The 16,974-nt window shown below is 38.7% G+C and overlaps 1 protein-coding gene across 8 annotated transcripts in view; it reads left to right on the plus strand.

The window, feature by feature from the left end:
• Positions 1–14,407, plus strand: part of VCAM1 (vascular cell adhesion molecule 1) — a 41,049-nt gene extending 26,642 nt beyond the window's left edge. For 3 of the 8 annotated variants that reach the window (XM_071436150.1, XM_071436147.1, XM_071436148.1), the window contains exons 2-9: positions 1,596–1,686; positions 6,776–6,854; positions 7,574–7,852; positions 8,530–8,847; positions 9,071–9,343; positions 9,975–10,238; positions 10,658–10,921; positions 13,420–14,407. In XM_071436150.1, coding sequence (XP_071292251.1) covers positions 6,791–6,854; positions 7,574–7,852; positions 8,530–8,847; positions 9,071–9,343; positions 9,975–10,238; positions 10,658–10,921; positions 13,420–13,580 — 1,623 coding nt within the window. In that variant the 5' untranslated portion in view covers positions 1,596–1,686; positions 6,776–6,790 and the 3' untranslated portion in view covers positions 13,581–14,407. Of the gene's footprint in view, positions 1–7; positions 1,687–6,775; positions 6,855–6,914; positions 7,853–8,529; positions 8,848–9,070; positions 9,344–9,974; positions 10,239–10,657; positions 10,922–13,419 lie in introns of those variants that run through there. The other 5 variants (XM_071436154.1, XM_071436152.1, XM_071436149.1 and 2 more) reach the window with 4 other exon arrangements.
• Positions 14,408–16,974: the final 2,567 nt, after the last annotated feature.

A 16,974-nucleotide genomic window follows, 5' to 3' on the forward strand; every position in this document is an offset into this window, starting at 1 on the left:
AGATTCATCTCGAGCTCATGAGCCTATGAGAACTTAACTGGTTGATCCTTGATCCACAAAAGGATTCAACACTGCTTATGAAACATTTATGTCTTCTTTATCTGTTGAAAACTGTGGGTTGCACAGAATTGTTCCCTTTCCCATTAGGATGTCCCAGTTTCTGAGTGAAAGCCCTGGCAGTAGGTGCATGGTCATCTCACTTAGTCAATGGTTATTTCATTCAGCTGCAAGTGACCCTTGTAGGTTTGCCTGGAGCTGAGCTGTTGAAAGAGGGCTGCCAATATCAATTCCTCATGGTGTGGAGCTAACTATAGTAAGAAATTAAGTCAAACAATGCAAAATTTTTTCAACCAAGAGGGTCATTAAACCATCTGTTACTATTTGATATTCACATACAGTTCTTGGGAAATTTCTGGAGAGATCCTTGGCTAAGAAGTATCAGAATGTTGGAAGTCAGTTATTTCTCATACTAATTCAGTACAGAGTTTCATCCTGCCAGAGAGCAATTTCAAACATGTGACACATTTCTCAAGTTGCCTCTCTTATCACTAGAGTGTAACATGGTCTGTGATAAAAGGTGACACAACTATGACAGCCATTCTTGCTCGGTTGTCTGTATCAGACTACAAGGGCTGGGGCTTTGATGCCTAGCCAAGTAATTGTCTGGGAAGGGGAAATAAATTCCATTAACTCTCATCTTTCTTACCCTTTTCTGTCGAGAAAAAATTCAGCTGCTTATAGTTTTTATCACTTAGCCACTCCTACTTTGCTATATTCCTTTTGTGGAAGTGTTAACAAACAAAGCAGTTATGATACCTAACTGTCTGGGGGAAAGAAAGGAGAGAGAGAAATAGTCCAAGTGACAAAACAGTATGTTTTTTATTTAGGGTAGAGCACATTCCAGAGACAAAAGCAGGGTGCCAGTCCCTTAATAGAGTTGCAACTGGTTTCAAGCATTATTTGATTTATCAGTATGTGTACAGACACACAAACGTACATATTTTGCTACTGCAAAATGCTTTCTCTTGAATACTTGTCATTTTGGCTTGATGGAAGTAAAAATTGGTTCATTCCCAGTTGCTTCTATTTGGAAGGTTAGTTTCTTCAGGACTTTCAGTCCATTTCCAGAGAGGGGAGTGTAACAAAATCTAGGTAAAAAAGAGATTTAATTTGTGTGTATCTTAAAAAAAATTAATAAAATAAACTGAGCAATCTCTGTAATTCTTACCTATATGGAAGATTTAAAAATTATGAATCTTGAATTCTGCAAAGTTAAGTCATTTAATTCCTTTCTGACATCTGTGTAATATTTCTACCTGTTAGTGAGCCAGTCCACTGGGGGACAATAAAGATAACATTCTATAAACACAAGGCAGCAAAAATACCCAGGCAAGCACAGTACTTCAGAATATGAACCATTGTAAGAGAATAAAAAAGAATATATTCTGGAAGATAAGTTGAAGGATAATCCATTAGTAGCAGTGCACTTTTCAGTGGCCAGTGTAGGAGAATCCAAGTTCTGCATTTCTTGCAGGTACGATGGTCTGTTATAGATCTTGCTTTCATCATTCCCCTTTTTCTGTCTTGGTTCATAGGGACATCCATGCACCTCATGATTGAAGAGCAGGAAGGATGTGGCAAACAGGGAAGTGACTAATGAACAAGGGTATTGCAGAGCTGCTGCTGGTGAGTAATACGAAAGCTTGGTCAAAAAGTTCTCTGCCACTGTCTTGATAAACTTCTTCTGACCATATGAAACACTGGCCTCAATAAAGTACACAACAAGGTTTAATGGTATTAGAATTTCCTGTGGAATGTTGGGGGAATTAAGTAACTTGCTCATATTCCTTCTTAAATGTTTTCATCTGACTTTACCTTGCCATGTCCTAAGTTCTAGCTATCATCTGCATGTTGACCCAAAGCCCACTCTATTTTTTCACTCTGTCCATTTTGAATCAGTTTTGTCGGGGGTTTTTTTTGTTGTTTTCTCCAGTGAGAACAAATTATTTTGATATGCCTTGCTATATATTCAGATCAAAATAAAAGTGAATCTGAAGTCTTACTTCAGAATTCCCAAAGAGATTTTGAATACTCCAAGGCTCACATTTGAATTTGACTCTTGTTATAGCCTAGGTAATATTTCAGGAGGGAAACTTATTTTTAACTATGTCACTGTGAAGACAACAGGAGCACAGCTATCCAAACTAATGAGGTTTGGCTTGGATTACAGCATTTGGCACTTAAAGTATGTGGATTTCAACACTATCCAACAGTTTCATTTCATTTTTAGATCCAGCACCACTAAAATCATACTTTCAGTTTTTTAGAAATAAAGTTTGGAATTTCCAAAGCATGTATTTTTTCCAGTAACAGAAGACTAGGATAAAAAATAGGGACTTTTTTCTCTGGTGGCTTTTATTTATTATTAGATAAAATTTTTGTTCTTTCTGTGAAGTGGACAATGCCACTGAATAGAAGAAAATAAGAAATTAGCTAATCTGTAGTCTATGCATCTTATCACTCTTCTGTATTATTTTATTTGGCACCTTTGTGGATTCTGGTTGCCTTCAGACTAACCAGACAGGAAGTGTCCTAACTGAGAAGCTGGTGCCTGAGAAAGATCATGGAGGAAGTTGATGCATTTATTTTTACATATGGTATTTAAGAAATTCCAGAAAAGGGAAAGAACCAGGTAATAAAACTTTCTTAAGATGTTTCTTTTTCTTTTTCTTCTTGCAATAGATGACAAGTTAGATGTGGAGTACAATTGTGAGGTGCGATGTGGGTTACAGGGTAATGCGTTGGTGTTCTTTTTGTAGTTAGGTACAAAGTTACAATTCCTGAAACAGACACAACCCTTTAAATAGATATGCATGTAGATCTCATCCTTCCCATCCGGAGATGAAAATTATAGGGAGTCAGTGATGCTCTCCTCCCCCTCTTGGGGCTATACAGAGATTGTATTATTGTCAGGTGGTGAGAAAGCAGGTGGAGAGAGTCAGGAGAAGCAAAGTTTGGGGCAGCTTTGGGAACCAAAAGTCCAGGTGCTCTGAGGAAGGAGACAGTGTATAACCCATAGAGCAGGCTATTGAAGTTACTGACTACTGCAAATATTGAGACTGGCAGATCATTTCCTGCTGTATTAGCCATGTAATCAGCAGTCTTCATACATGTCCTCCAGTTTCATGTTTTTTCAGTTACTTTATCAAGATATGACCATACTAAAGGTACTGCCTTGCATGTGGTGCCTGAAGGGCATTCCTTCTTTGCTGAAGTGAGTTTTCTCTCCGAGGTTAGTTCTCATTTGAGTTACAGCACAGTCCTCTGGCTCTTTTTCTTCAGGCACGATCATCCTGCAGAGGTATCAGACACTCTTTGCGTGGGGTGGAAGCTTTTCATCCCAGCTGCTTCTGTAAAGCATCTGAAACTCCGAGGCTTTCTTTACTCATACCCCCAGTGCACATCCCAAGAATATTTTCTGAGACGTGTGAGGGCTGCAGTTTGAACAGGGGACCTAAGTATGGACTTGCTGTAACACTTTGATATGGAGCTAAAGAACTGTTGAGTCAGACTTTGCTGCATCCTTTCACCAGAATGTCAGGTCAGATGAGTTTCCTTCTACCTTCTTTTTTCTTAAATTTCCTCTGTCAAAAGGACAGAGGAAATTTCTCTCTCTCTTCACCGTAGATCCTTGTCCATAAATCACAATACCACTGGTGAAGGTTTTAAGAGTCCAGATTCTGCAAAAGGTTGGCTTTTCAGTTTTCCCCTAATAACCTCCATAAGACAGGAGGAAAAAATGCTGGAAAAGATGTATAAACATTGGATAACTAACATGTTGGATAACGTGCATTTTGTTCAAATAATTCATTAAGATTTCAAGAACTTGTTATCTCTTTTGCTTAGATGAAGCTAATAAAGGCATCATGTAGGTATTTAATAGAATTGCAGAAGTAGGAGTTAAAGCAAATGATTAGCACAGTTCTGAAATGGTTTATTTTCTTAAATTCCAGATAAATCTGATGTAAATTTTAGTTTCCTGAAGGACGCTTGTGTTTTCTTATGCCGGGCCAAAAATTGTGTTCAGTGTTTCCAAACTCTGTTTTGCAACACATAATTGTTTATCTTAGTTTGTCCATCAAAGCCCTAGAAGTCTGCTTTGATTACTAGATGTATTGAAAAACATTCCAGTGTTAGTAGTTACATCCCAGGGCTTAATTCTTTTAATCTTTTTTGCCTTTAGTAATATTCTTGTAATACTTGTTTCATTCCAGTCCTCATTACACTCTGCATGTGTCAAGATTTCTTCCAATTGGTTCTATAATACTTATCTCACTGTGGATGTAGATGCATCCTCTGTTTTACCCCCAGCATCCTCCTCTGTGCTGTTTGAATAAAAAACTAGATTATCTGAACTCTCAAGGTCAAGTGCTAAAACTTGTCAGCTGATCTCTCTTTGTTTATAGCCAGAACAGAGAGTTCTGAAAATAACTCTACTTGGTGCCCATCTTCCTATTTGAGGTTGATGCTGAGGGAAGTAGGAGCAACAGTAATGTACATATTTTATTTTAAATACATAGAAGGTTTACATTTGAAATTGTGTAAAGAGAAAGTTTTTTAAAACTTTTTAAATTTTTGGCAGATTTGTACTTCCTTTAGCAATATTTGTTGGCTAACTCTGCTCTTACCTGAACTTTCTGAGTTGAATTTGTCTGATTACTCAGAATAGTAGTCCCTCTGGTAAGGATCCAGCTCCAGTAAAGTTCATGGCAGCTGTACAGTTTAATTTACTGAGACCAGGATCAGAGTTATTTCCTATTTCATGTTATCTGATGAAGGACTTGATTAAGACCTTTCCAGTATGCAGCTATGTCCGCCTATGTTTAATTTTTTTTTCCGTCTAGAAACTCATTTCCCAGAAACAAGGAAATATCACCCTTTCTCTTTTAGCTTAGCTTCTGATGATTATTTAAGCAGTCCAAGCAGAACAGTTTCATTTCTTGCTTTTCTCTGAATATGATTTTAAAGTAATTATTTGTAACTTAACTGAGAGAGTACACTCTCCTTCAACAAGACCCCTTTCTCTGCAGTAAAATCACACTGTGTAGAAGTGTTATTTCCTATCCTGGATAGCTCTTGGATTTTTGGAATTGATAGCAGTACTTCTAGAACAGTACACTGCTTGCATTTTGTGACACTTAGGAGTGTTTTATTCTTCCTCCTCCTTCTCCACCTCCTCCTCCTCCTTCTCTGCCTTCTCCTCATCCTCCTCTAACAAAAAAAATATGATGGTGATAATAAAAATAAAATATTATGGTAGGATCCACTGTAGCAATTTCATTAAATTTTAGTTGTAGTGACTTTCGGTTAGGCATTTCCAGATGCTTCAGATTTCCCTGTTTTATTGCCTTCTGGGTAATTCTTGGATTGTCTTGGAGTGGATTTTTAATTTGTTGTTATTGTTATTATTATTATTATTATTCCCATCTCCCTCAGCTGCTCCTCCTCAGCCCTGTGCTCCAGCCCCTTGCCCAGCTCTGCTGCCTCTCTCCAGGCTGGCTCCAGCCCCTCAGTGCCTCCCCCGAGGTGATGGGCCCACAGCTGGGCACGGCTCTCCAGCTGTGCCCTCACCAGTGCCCAGTACAGGGGCACAATCACTGCCCTGCTGCTGCTGGCCACACTGCTCCTGATACAGGCCAGGATGCCCCTGGGCACACCTGGCTCAGGTTCAGCTGCTGTCAGTTAGCATCCCCTGGTCCTTCTGCCCTGGGCAGCTTTCCAGCCTCTCTTCCCCAAGCCTGTAGTGCTGTATGGGGTTGCTGTGAGCTAAGAGCAGGACCTGGCTCTTTGCTGTATTGAACCTCATCCAATTGGCCTCAGCCAATTTATCAGTCTGTCCAGATCCCTCTGTAGTACCTGAATTACTTAAGTAGTTGAATAAATAAACTGAGATTTAGAAACCTTTATCCATTCTTTGCATTCACAGCATTTTCCAACTGAAAATTAAACATTGAAAGTGTTATTTTATGTTTTTTCCTAACATCGCTGCCATATTAGCCAGTAAGTGTTGTCCTCAGAAACATTCCAAACTGGATTTGTGTATCCACTGCAAAGTGGCATTGGGTATATTAATTAATTCCATTAATTTGAAGAGTATGAGTCTGATTCAAGCTGATTAAGTCAGATCTCCAGACTTCTGTTAGCTGATGTATTTCTTCATTTTTAGAGATCAAAAGTACTTAGGAACATGAGTAACAACACTTCTGAAACTGGTAGCACAGTTTTCAAAGGAAGTACTGAGTCATGTAATTTTGTTTACAGAGCTGAGCATTGTTAGAACTGTTCTGAAAACTCAATCCCACAAAAATATTTCCATTAAAAACAAATTTGAATAACTTTTTATCTGAGATATCGTTGCATTCAATTACTTGGACTTATGCACATTCTTTCATTTTATCAGTCGTTTGCAAGATCAGATCTGAAACAGAATTCTCCAAATGTAGTAGGCACTGTATTTACAAGCTTTGCTATTTATTTTCCTGGGCTGTCACAAAAGCAGCAGAGGGCGCTGAGCCAACGGACACCGCCCGATTTGGGTTTCTTCCCCCCTGCTCTGGATTTTCCCGTCCAGGGATTTCCCACTCTGCACCAAGGAGAGCCTTTATAAAGAGCCAGCTGGAACTCTTGTAACAAACCGTTGCAGAGCAGCAAGATCTCACAGTGCTTCTTCACAGAAAACAGAAAGTAAACTTTTGAATTTACTTTCTTTATCCAGTAACAGCAATTACAAATGTTTAAGGAGATGGGAAGAGCAAGGCAGGCTGTGCTATTAATTTTGTGCGTATTAAGGACTGGTAAGTTGGGGAAGGTGAGGGTTGGTGGTGCTGGTTTTATTTTTTTAAACTTTGTTAAGTGTAAACTGACCTAAAATTTACTGTTTGATCTTTATTTCTCTTTTCTTCAGTTACCTTTCCATTTCAGTGAATACAACTGTCAATTAAGTAGTCCTGTCAAAATGTCAGGAAGCTTTTTTTGACATTTACTTTGAGCTTTTCTGTGCTCTGCAATGACTCAGTCGTTTTCCTATTGAGTTTGCTAAAAGATAGTCTAGGAGACAACTGCAGTATATCACTGGATGGTTGATTTTTTACTGTCATTCCTGACAGTAGCAAGCAAGTTTGGTACTAAATGTCCTGTTGAAAGTGTTCCTGCTGATGTCTTTGCTATCTACCTGTTATCTCTCCCCTCAAATGTTACAAAGTTTTAGAATCAGATCCACCTGATAAAAAAAGTTATGATGTGGCAATGCATTTATTTAAATTTGGTTGATGCCATCTTATACATGAGAACTGCCAGTCATCTGAGTCTGTATTGTCTTTGACAAAAATAGCAATGATTATGGGGTGTTTTGAATATGTAAACCACTGTATGAGCTTTATTAGTTTAACTTTCACACAACCATAAAGTAAAGAAATGAAGCATAAAGACCTCATGTCACAGTAGAACATGAGAAGAAACAGGAAAATAAAAGTTGAGAAAGCTGCTGAATTGATGTGTGTTTTCCCTTTTGTAGTTAAAGGTTTTGAAATGGAAATTATACCTGCTGAGAGAATTGTGGCACAGATTGGAGGCACACTCATACTCACATGCAATACTACTGGCTGTGCATCACCACGTTTTTCCTGGAGAACCCAGATGGACAGCCCCCTTGGAGGAAAAGTCAGCAACCACAGGACATATTCTACATTGACTATGAATCCAGTTGGCATTGTGAATTCTCATTCTTATCTTTGTACTGTCATATGTGGTGAGAGAGGGAAAAAGGAGAAGAGTGTCAAAGTTGAACTTTACTGTAAGTAAAAATGTAAAATTCTCTTTAAATAGTACATGTTGATAGAAAACTCAATAATTGTTTTATATATTGCGGTTACCAGTTAACTTTTAATTCTAGGATAAGGAGTGTTATAGCTCAACATATACTTCCTTCTGAGATTCCTTTATATACCTGTTCAGGACACTTTCTTAACCCTTTTCTGCTTTCTGCATTGAAGATTGTATGTACTAGTATTATTTATTCTTGTTTTTGGTAATTCTTAAAAGCCAAAATGTGCACTGCCTGAATGCATTCCTAGAGACAGGGAAATAAAAGTCAAAGCCTTTGTAGTTTGCAGGAGAATAATTCTTAACATCTAAACCTACCAGCACAGAAAACAGGATAGCACTAGTGCATGGATTGCTCTCAATGCCTATAGTTAAGCAGCTGCATCACTGCCTAGGTGCCATGCTGAGTCTTACTAATCTTTTGTGATCATGTTTCAACAATCGTACAAATAAACTTCCTGGTAGTATATGTACTGCTGATAAAGGACCTGTAGATCTTCAGATCAAGTTATGTCTTGTAATAATGTTGATAGAATGTCATGTTCTGAATACCTCTAAAATCAAGATATTTGGTGTCTGGATCTTGCTCTTATGTTGACCCTACTGTTCTTCTCTGCTAGTCTAAAGAAATTGATTTTATTCTTTTAGCTTTCCCCAGTGATCCTGTCATTGAGATCAGCCAATCCTTAGTTGCTGGAGAACCAGCCCCTGTCATCTGTAGAATTCCTGATGTGTACCCTTCTCATCACCTGGAAGTTCTCCTAAAGAAAGATGAACATGTTCTTCATAAGGAAGATTTTTCAGATGATGACAGCACAAATACAGAGACCAAAATTGTGACATATACATTTCATCCCATGGCTGAAGATGCTGGGAAAGAGGTTACCTGTGTGGCCAGGTTACCAATTGCTGATATGGATTTTGAACCCAAAGAAAGAACATCTTCTCAGAAACTTAAAGTAAATTGTAAGTATTTTTGTACAAGGCTTTGGCTAGTTCAGCTTTCAAAGTTGCAAGTAAAATATCTTACTAATTCTGGAAAAATGGTCCCACTGTGCTACTGGGATACGTATTTTTCTTTTTTTTCTTGGTATTCTGTGACAAGTACCTCTAGAAAAGCTAGTGTTAGAGCTGTGCATATCATTCTTCATTTACATACTGATCTTGTCTTCCTTTTGTTTTCTTACAGTTGGTCCACAAAATACTGCCATTACTGTATCTCCAGGCAACTCCCCAATGGAAGGAGATTCTCTGAACCTCACTTGTGTGACTCAGAGTAACCCACCAGCACAAATAGTTTGGCATAAACATTTGGCTGAAGAAAGCATTCAGCATCTGATAAAAAACAATGTTCTTTTTATTCCCCGTGTCCATTTCAATGATTCAGGACGGTACAGCTGTGAAGTAATCAATCTGGTAACTAATAAAACAGAAGAAGCAACTGTGGACATTATTATACAAGGTACAAGTCTGAGTTTCACTTGTATTATCCAGTACCTAACTGGCTGTTCTCTGTTAGCTTAGAGGATGCTGAAACACTGAAAATTAGGAAAATACGGGGCTTTCCTTTTTACATATTCAGGACTCAGCTTCAATTTAAGGCTGGTTCTCACGTGCTGTAGTTTTTCTTTCTATATTTAATTTTCAGCTAATTCTCTCAGTACTGCTGTTGTGCATGCACAGTTCAGTACATTTCCCACAATGCCACACTAAAAGTCACAAAAGAGTCTGAGAAAGTGGTGGGGACACACACACAAGGGTATTTCTGTGAAATGTAATATGCATACCAGTTTCAAAAGGACATCACAGTCTCCTTCTTTGAACTAATAGTTTTAGTCATTAGCATTAAATTTAATAGGCATTTAATGGTAAAAATGTTTTGGACATAATAATATTATTGTAATATTTTGAGATTGATTGATTGATTGACTGATTGACTGCTACTCTTTTGACAGAGCTAAAAGTCTTAGATTGAGTCTGGGGTCAAAACCAAAATAAACAGATTCTTGAGCAAGCAATTCATGCTTTTTTCAAACCTTCTCCATCTTTAGGACCTTTGCATTACTCTAACAGCCTTTTCTTTTGTCATGCAGGTGCTCCAGTCATTACAAAACTCTCCATTGAACCTTCTACAACAGTTCAGGAAGGACAAAATGTCTCCATACAATGTTCTGCTGAAAGCAACCCTCCTCCCAAGATAATTTTAAGGAGAAAATCTGACAATGCAGACATAGGGACTTCTAGTGCCAGGAGTATTCTTCTTCCATCTGTGATGTTCCAAAATGGAGGAGACTATGAATGTGTAGCAGAAAATAAGTATGGGAACAGTAAAAGTGAAATCACACTTAATGTGAAATGTAAGTATGTGTAAAGTTTTCCCAGTCATTTAAAAATAATTAGTTAGTTCTTCAGTAATAAATATAATCACCAAATTAAATGAAGAGAGAACAAAGAATCATCACAGTCCTCTGCTTTTCCCTAAGAAAGGAGCAGTGCTGATGAACAAAACAAAGTCATGAAATCTTTAATGTGATGACAGTCTTTAGTAGAGATCTGAATGAGTGAGAAATTGATCTACATGGTTAGAAGTATTTGGTTAGAATGTCTGGGCTATGGAGGGTTTGTACAGAAACTCTGATACCATGTGCTTTACTTTTTTTTTGGGAATGAAAAAGAAATTGGCTTTGGGAGGGTGACAGTCTAGCATCCAATAGGACATGTTGGATCCATCTCTAAAAAATCCAGTGATGATTAACTATAGGACTCCTTCTTTCAGATGGACCAAAGAATACAATGATCACTGTTTTCCCTGCTGCTCTTAAAGAAGGGGAAACTGTGACAATGAAATGTACTAGTTCTGGTAATCCAGCTCCTGTGATCTCCTGGAAGAAAAAGAAGGCCACCGGGGAGTCTGAGAAAATTTCTAAAAATGCAACTATAACTATACAGAACTTGAAAAGTCAAGATCTGGGGCTTTATGAATGTGAAGCTTATAATCAATTTGGCAAGGAAGAAAAAGCTGTGGAATTATATGTTCAAGGTTTGTAGAACAAGATGGAAAACAAGTTTTTTGGTTTATGTATTTTAGGTCCAGATCTTCTTCAAGAATGATGTAATTGTGTCTTTGATGTCAGTGGAGTTAAAAGGTGGCCCTAATATCACTAAGTGATTTAGGAAGCTTTAAACAATGAAGTGTGAAGTCTGCCTTAGTACAGATAGATTATGAAAAGTTCTTAAGTCGGTGGGGCTTCCATCACTCCTTCCAACTGCCAAGTGTAAGCATGAGGTAAAGAGGATATGCAGTGCCTGGAGGGAAATATCCTTCCAAGCAGGCCTATCAGTGGATATTTGCATAGGAAAGATTCAAGGAGACAGTACATGCTGAGGCTGCTCTATGGAAGCACTCTATTACAGCTCTTTGCTTCTTCCCTAAGCTTCAGCTCTGTTTCCTGCTCTTACAGGCTGCATTTAAGCTACAAGAAATGCTGATTCCTCAACTTAGTTGGAATGATAGCGAAGTTTCATTTTCAATAATAATCAGACTTCTCTGCTTTAGCTCTGCTGCTTCTGCCTATTGCATAGCAACAGTGTCTTGCTTAGGGATCACTTCTGCCACCAATTCAGCTCTCTTCCCTGTTCTTTACTATTTTTATAGCTGCACCAAAAAATACACTTTTGATTTCTCCTTCAAGCAAAGCGAAACAAGGACAAAGTGTTACTATTCCTTGCATATCTGCAGATGTTACATCTCTTAGGACTAGTCTGTAAAAGAAAGTTGGTGATGGGTTCACAACCTTTGAAACACTAGATAGCAAATATACTACAGACAAGGCTCAGCTAAGGGATGCAGGAAAATACACATGCATACTGTTAATGAACTGGGGGAGCAGTCTCAGCACATAGTATGTCAAAGGTTAGTTAATATAACTGCTGTGCAGAGTTCATACTAGGACTTGTTTTACACAGAGTGACATCTTCAGTTTCATTAAGAATGAATTGTCTTTAAAAAATCTGACATGAGTTGCACAGGTTCTTGTCATAAGCGATAGGGTCTTAATGCTAATGAAAACTTCTGTCCAAAATAGCAGATGCATAAAATAATTGCTGCTTCAATTTTTTTTGTATTTCCACTTCATCTTTTGAAAACAGGATATAAAATTGCAGAACCTTGTGGAAAAAAAAAAAAAAAAACCAAACAGTTCTAGGACTCCTTCCTTTGCCTTTCCTATTTCTCTTCTGTTGAAAGAGGGCATCATCCTCTGGGTTTGTTGGTCTGTGCCCTTTCATGAACTCAAACAAATAAACTGTGAATTTGAAATAAGAAAAGAAGAAGAGGCTCCATATAATGTAAAAGTTATGCAACATACTCTATCAGTTGATAAAATGTTCTTTTTGCCAGCTGCTGTTGGCTTCAGTGGGGAAGGATAGCTGGTGACAGAGCAGTGGCTAAAGCTGTGGGCTGAACTACTACAGTGGGCCCATTAACTGGATTTGTATTTTGCATGTAAAAGCTGCTGATGCCTCATGAATTCTGCTTCTGTTTGTTGCTAAATCCTACCTTGAATTTCTTTCAGTTCCTCTCCAAAATATTAATGTGTTAGTATATCCATCAGAAAATGTTAAAGAAGTAGAAAATATCACTGTTACATGTAGCACATACACCCTCAGAGACGGTCCTGAAAAAAAGCCCATCAGGAGAAACTATTCTGCCATCAGTGAATGGAAACTTTATACTCTGCAGTGTCATCAAAAATTACACAAGCATATACGTCCTCCATATTTTCAGTAAGGTTGGAACAACATTACAGAGATTGAGATAGCTGTTGTAGGTAGCTGGGTCTATTTATTGCCTTAAACCTATTTTTTTTGTATATTTTAGTGAAATTTGTATCAAGGTGGGCACAACTAGTTCATAGTTGATCCTTGCATGGCAGTACTGTGGTTAACCCAAAATCAAGCCAAACAGCCTGGTCAGACCAAGCTGTATTTTAACCACCTTTCAATGTGGCTGTCATTGTCTTGCTTGGTTGAGTTGGTGTGGTAGCTTTAAGGATAGGGCCACAAAAAGGTGATTCCTGGCTGCATTTCTGTCCACATGCTTGGACAACGAGACTAATCCAGAGAAGGTTGTGTTTCACAGAAAATCTAAATATTGAACTTTTTAAAACATGGTCTTCCCCTTGAAGGATGAATTTCAGGAGGTTGAAATGTACCCAAATGTTTCCTGGGTATAATATGTGATATTCCTCTTGTGTTCTTTGTGAATTTCATGGTATTCTTCATTATAGATGATATCAGAGATAGGTTTGAACTTGCATAGAAAATTCAAGACAAAGATAGTGGCTAGGAATTAAAGTATGTAATATGACATTCTAAAGAAAAAAGATTTAAGGAAAACTCAGAAAGTATGCTTTGTGCATGAAAACAGAGATATGTTCCAAATGAAGGTCATTAATAACACTGCTTTTACAGTGACGCACATGTATCTGTTTCAAAGAGTACTTAAACTTTTTTTTCTCCTTTTGTTTCCATTTTCAGCAAGATTGGAAGAACCAGATCAGATGATCCCATTCATTATTGCATTCTCATCTGTAGCAGCAGTAGCAGTACCTGCAGTTGCAATTTTGATCTATGTGTCAAGACAAGCAAAGATCAATGGATCCTACAGTCTTGTAAAAGCACTCAGGTTGAAAGTTTGATCATGTGAATATAAGTGTTTAGTTGATAATAAGCACTTTTATTTATTGCTGTGACTGGTTCTACTCTTCTGTAACATATGGTAACAAACAAGTGACTTAAGAACAGCACCATGTGATAGCAAATGGGCTTATTTTCATGTTCTGATAAGTGTTTTGGTATTTAAATGAAAGGAAGACCTAGAATCCTGACCTAGAAATTGGTAAATCATTTCTGTGTTGAAGCATTCTGAACAAAGAGTTCTGTGAAGAACTAGGTTTGTACATAGTGTATAATTTGTGTTATAAATATGTTCAATTAAATATCAGTTTGTAAAACTGAAATCTTATTGCAACTGTACAGAGAAATTTTGTTAATTCAAAGATAAAAATCAATATTGCTTGAGCTGATCAGGTGATTTTTATTTTGTATTACTCTGCAGCATGAATGTTTTTTAATATAATTTGTCTGGTTGTGGTAATGTTTGGAAAATATTCTCTTTTCACTGATATTGCCATAAACTCTATACCTTCAATGAAGTTACAGAATCACTGGGCTATGCATTTCTAACAAATTTAAACTAATTTAAGCCTTTGAGGCTCGTTTGCAAAACATTTTATTTTAAATATTATTCAAAACATGTCTGGGGTTATAATCCTCTAATTCTAGCACTGCTAAGGTACTCTTGCTGGCTTCAATCATTCTCAGATCAATGTCAGAATTCCGTTATTTTATGATGAGCTGAATTTTATGATGATCAGACCTTTCTTGTAAAATATAAGGGCATTGTAAATATGCTTTACAGATTTCCACTGCAAAATAAAACTACCAGTAGATTTCTTTGACTAAATCCCCCTACTGATGCTTGTTTAAGATTATGCCAGTACACACATTACTGTGGAAGAAAATTGTCCCTGGCAGCAGCAGTTGTGGGCGTCATGGGAAAGACACAAACAAGGCCAGCAGCCTCGAGGCATAGACAGGGAGCACAGGCAAAATCTGTGCACCACAGCAATTGTGGATGAGCTGTTGCCTGAAGAAATGCCCTTCCCAATCTCCCCACTGTGAAAATCTAAACCACATGCTTGACAATTTCCCTTTTAACAGAGAACTGTCTACATGCTTCACTCTGGTTGGTGCCTCTTTCACCATACACTTTCCAGAGCTGGCAAAATGGCTGTGAAAATAGTGAACTTCCAGTGCAGAAGCAAAGGTGGAGGGAAGGAGGGATGGAAGATAGTATTCCTCCCTACCTCCCTTCTCCTGACTAGCAGTGGTGCTTTGACTGATCTGGGTGCTGATGTTCAGCACCGAAGGCAAAGCTGTGGGAGGTGCAGGCTCTGTGGCTGAGATATTGAAATGCATCCTGATGCACTGTGGCCTGATCCACTGTGCTAGGCAAGGAAGGTTTGGGGGCCTGGCCGCTCCAAACTTGCACACAAGAAGCTCAAGCAGAGATATGTGAAAAGAATATGTCTTTACATTATACACATGGTGACAACTGCTGCCAACAGCAATGCAAATGTGGGTGCTAGCTCTGGGATGAGGGCAGTGGTGCACATCTCCCATATTTTTTCATAGTGTGTTCAGCAGTGTTTTGTGCACAGTAAATCAGTTCATGCAGGATGTCTATCTAGATTGGAAAGAGGCTTGGAAAGTGGGGGTGTAGCAGAAAAATGGGAGAGCAGTGTGGACTTGGCTTGGAGGAATGTGAGCATGCAGTAGGAGGGTGAAGAAAAGATTGAAGACAGAGGAGGAGGAGAGCTTTGACAGGCCCATGACATAAATTTCTTGGAGGTGGTGCCAGGCATATTTATTCAGAATAATGTCAGGCCTGTCTCAGTGCTGTCTTGTGAATAAACCAGAAAGCATGATTTTTTCCTCTGTGCAAAACTTTGGTGCATACACATTTTGCCTAATCAGTGAGGTTCTGGTGTCTGTATTCCAAGAAGGATAGCTAGGAAAGAGACAGAGAAGGAGGACTGGAAAACAGGGCAAATGAAAATGCCGGGGACTTTCCAGTTTGGAGAGAGAATGCTGAAGGAGGAGGAGTTCTGATTGATGTTTTCCAAATTGTGAAAGCAGTTGATAGCAAACAACAGATGCAAAACTGTTTGCTAAATCATGCAATTCTGGAACTACAGGATATGCAAACTAAGGAGAAAGTGTTTTGACAAAAATAATAGAACAGTACTTTTTCCCAGGATGAATGTCAATCTACTGGAAGCTGCTGCAGAAGGGTCAGGGGGATAACAGTATCAATTCGTTCAAAAGCAGAATGGAAAAAATAATAGGCTAAAGGTCCATAAAAAACCCAAAAGGGAGTAGACAGAAATGTACCGTACAACATCCCTTATTCAATGGCCATTGATGCTTAGCAATCCTCAGGATACATACCAGAGAAAGGGGCCAGTGTATGACATCCTGAAATAGTGTCTTTCACTGCTGTAGAGATCCTGGGGTTGGTGGGTTACAGGTGAGAGCCACCAAGGTATGCCTTGCCTTCTTACTCCTCCTCTGAGCAGCCTTGGGCCAGACCTTGCAGAAGGGGCATAAAAGTTTCTGTGCTGTTTTTCCCCCTCCTGTGGACTGAAAAGATGAAAGATGGGTGGGAGAGAAATAGGAGCCATCTTGCAACACTGCTTTAGTGCTTGAGTAGTCTTTACTGGAAATTCCTCCACTAGTTTCCAGTATTCTTTCAGCTGTTGGTTTTGTCAGCATTTCTGATACAGATATGTCCTCGTGGCTTGTCTGCCCTCTCAGGACCTTCATTAAGGTACTAGGTGACTTAAGTCAATAGAAATTGCCCCTGGATTTCAACAGGGTCAGCTTTCCCCCCAGAAATGTTAAGCGACTAGAAAGAATTTCTAGTGTCCATTTTAGGAGAGGTTGCTCTTGTGTTGGCAGTGAGTTCCTAGCAGTGAAATCACAACGAAGGGTCTTGCCAGGGGATTTCCTGCCCTACTGTCTCGGTGTTTTCCAGGGAACTGAACGATATCAGTACAAGCTTGTCTTATGAAGGTTTAAGGTTCACAGTCAAATAACTTCTCTTTTTATTTAAAACTACAGAAGGAATATTGCTTCTCCTTACACAGTTTCTCATCAAGCAACTTGCAGAGCCTCTGCCCTGGCAAAAAGTCATGAACAGCAGCTCCAGCCCAGCAAGCGGTTTCAGAGCTGCCTGGAGGTCTAGGTAAGGATCCCTGTCACAGAGCCTGCCTTTATGATCAAGAAAGTGGTCTGTAAAGCAAAGAGCTGATAGGTCCTCTCAGGTTTTCTCTATAAAGTCACTTCACAAGTTATAGATTTGCATTTTCGCCTGTCTGATCTTTGCTCAAGCATAGTTTTGTCTTTTCCTCTTCAGGAGTCAGGCCCAAAAATGAGTCTAGATTTTAAAGGGTGATTGCAAATTCTCAC

Source organism: Agelaius tricolor, unplaced genomic scaffold (genome assembly GCF_023055355.1).
Source record: "Agelaius tricolor isolate 1412-34295 unplaced genomic scaffold, bAgeTri1.0.p SCAF_11, whole genome shotgun sequence".
Taxonomy (NCBI): Eukaryota; Metazoa; Chordata; class Aves; order Passeriformes; family Icteridae; genus Agelaius; species Agelaius tricolor.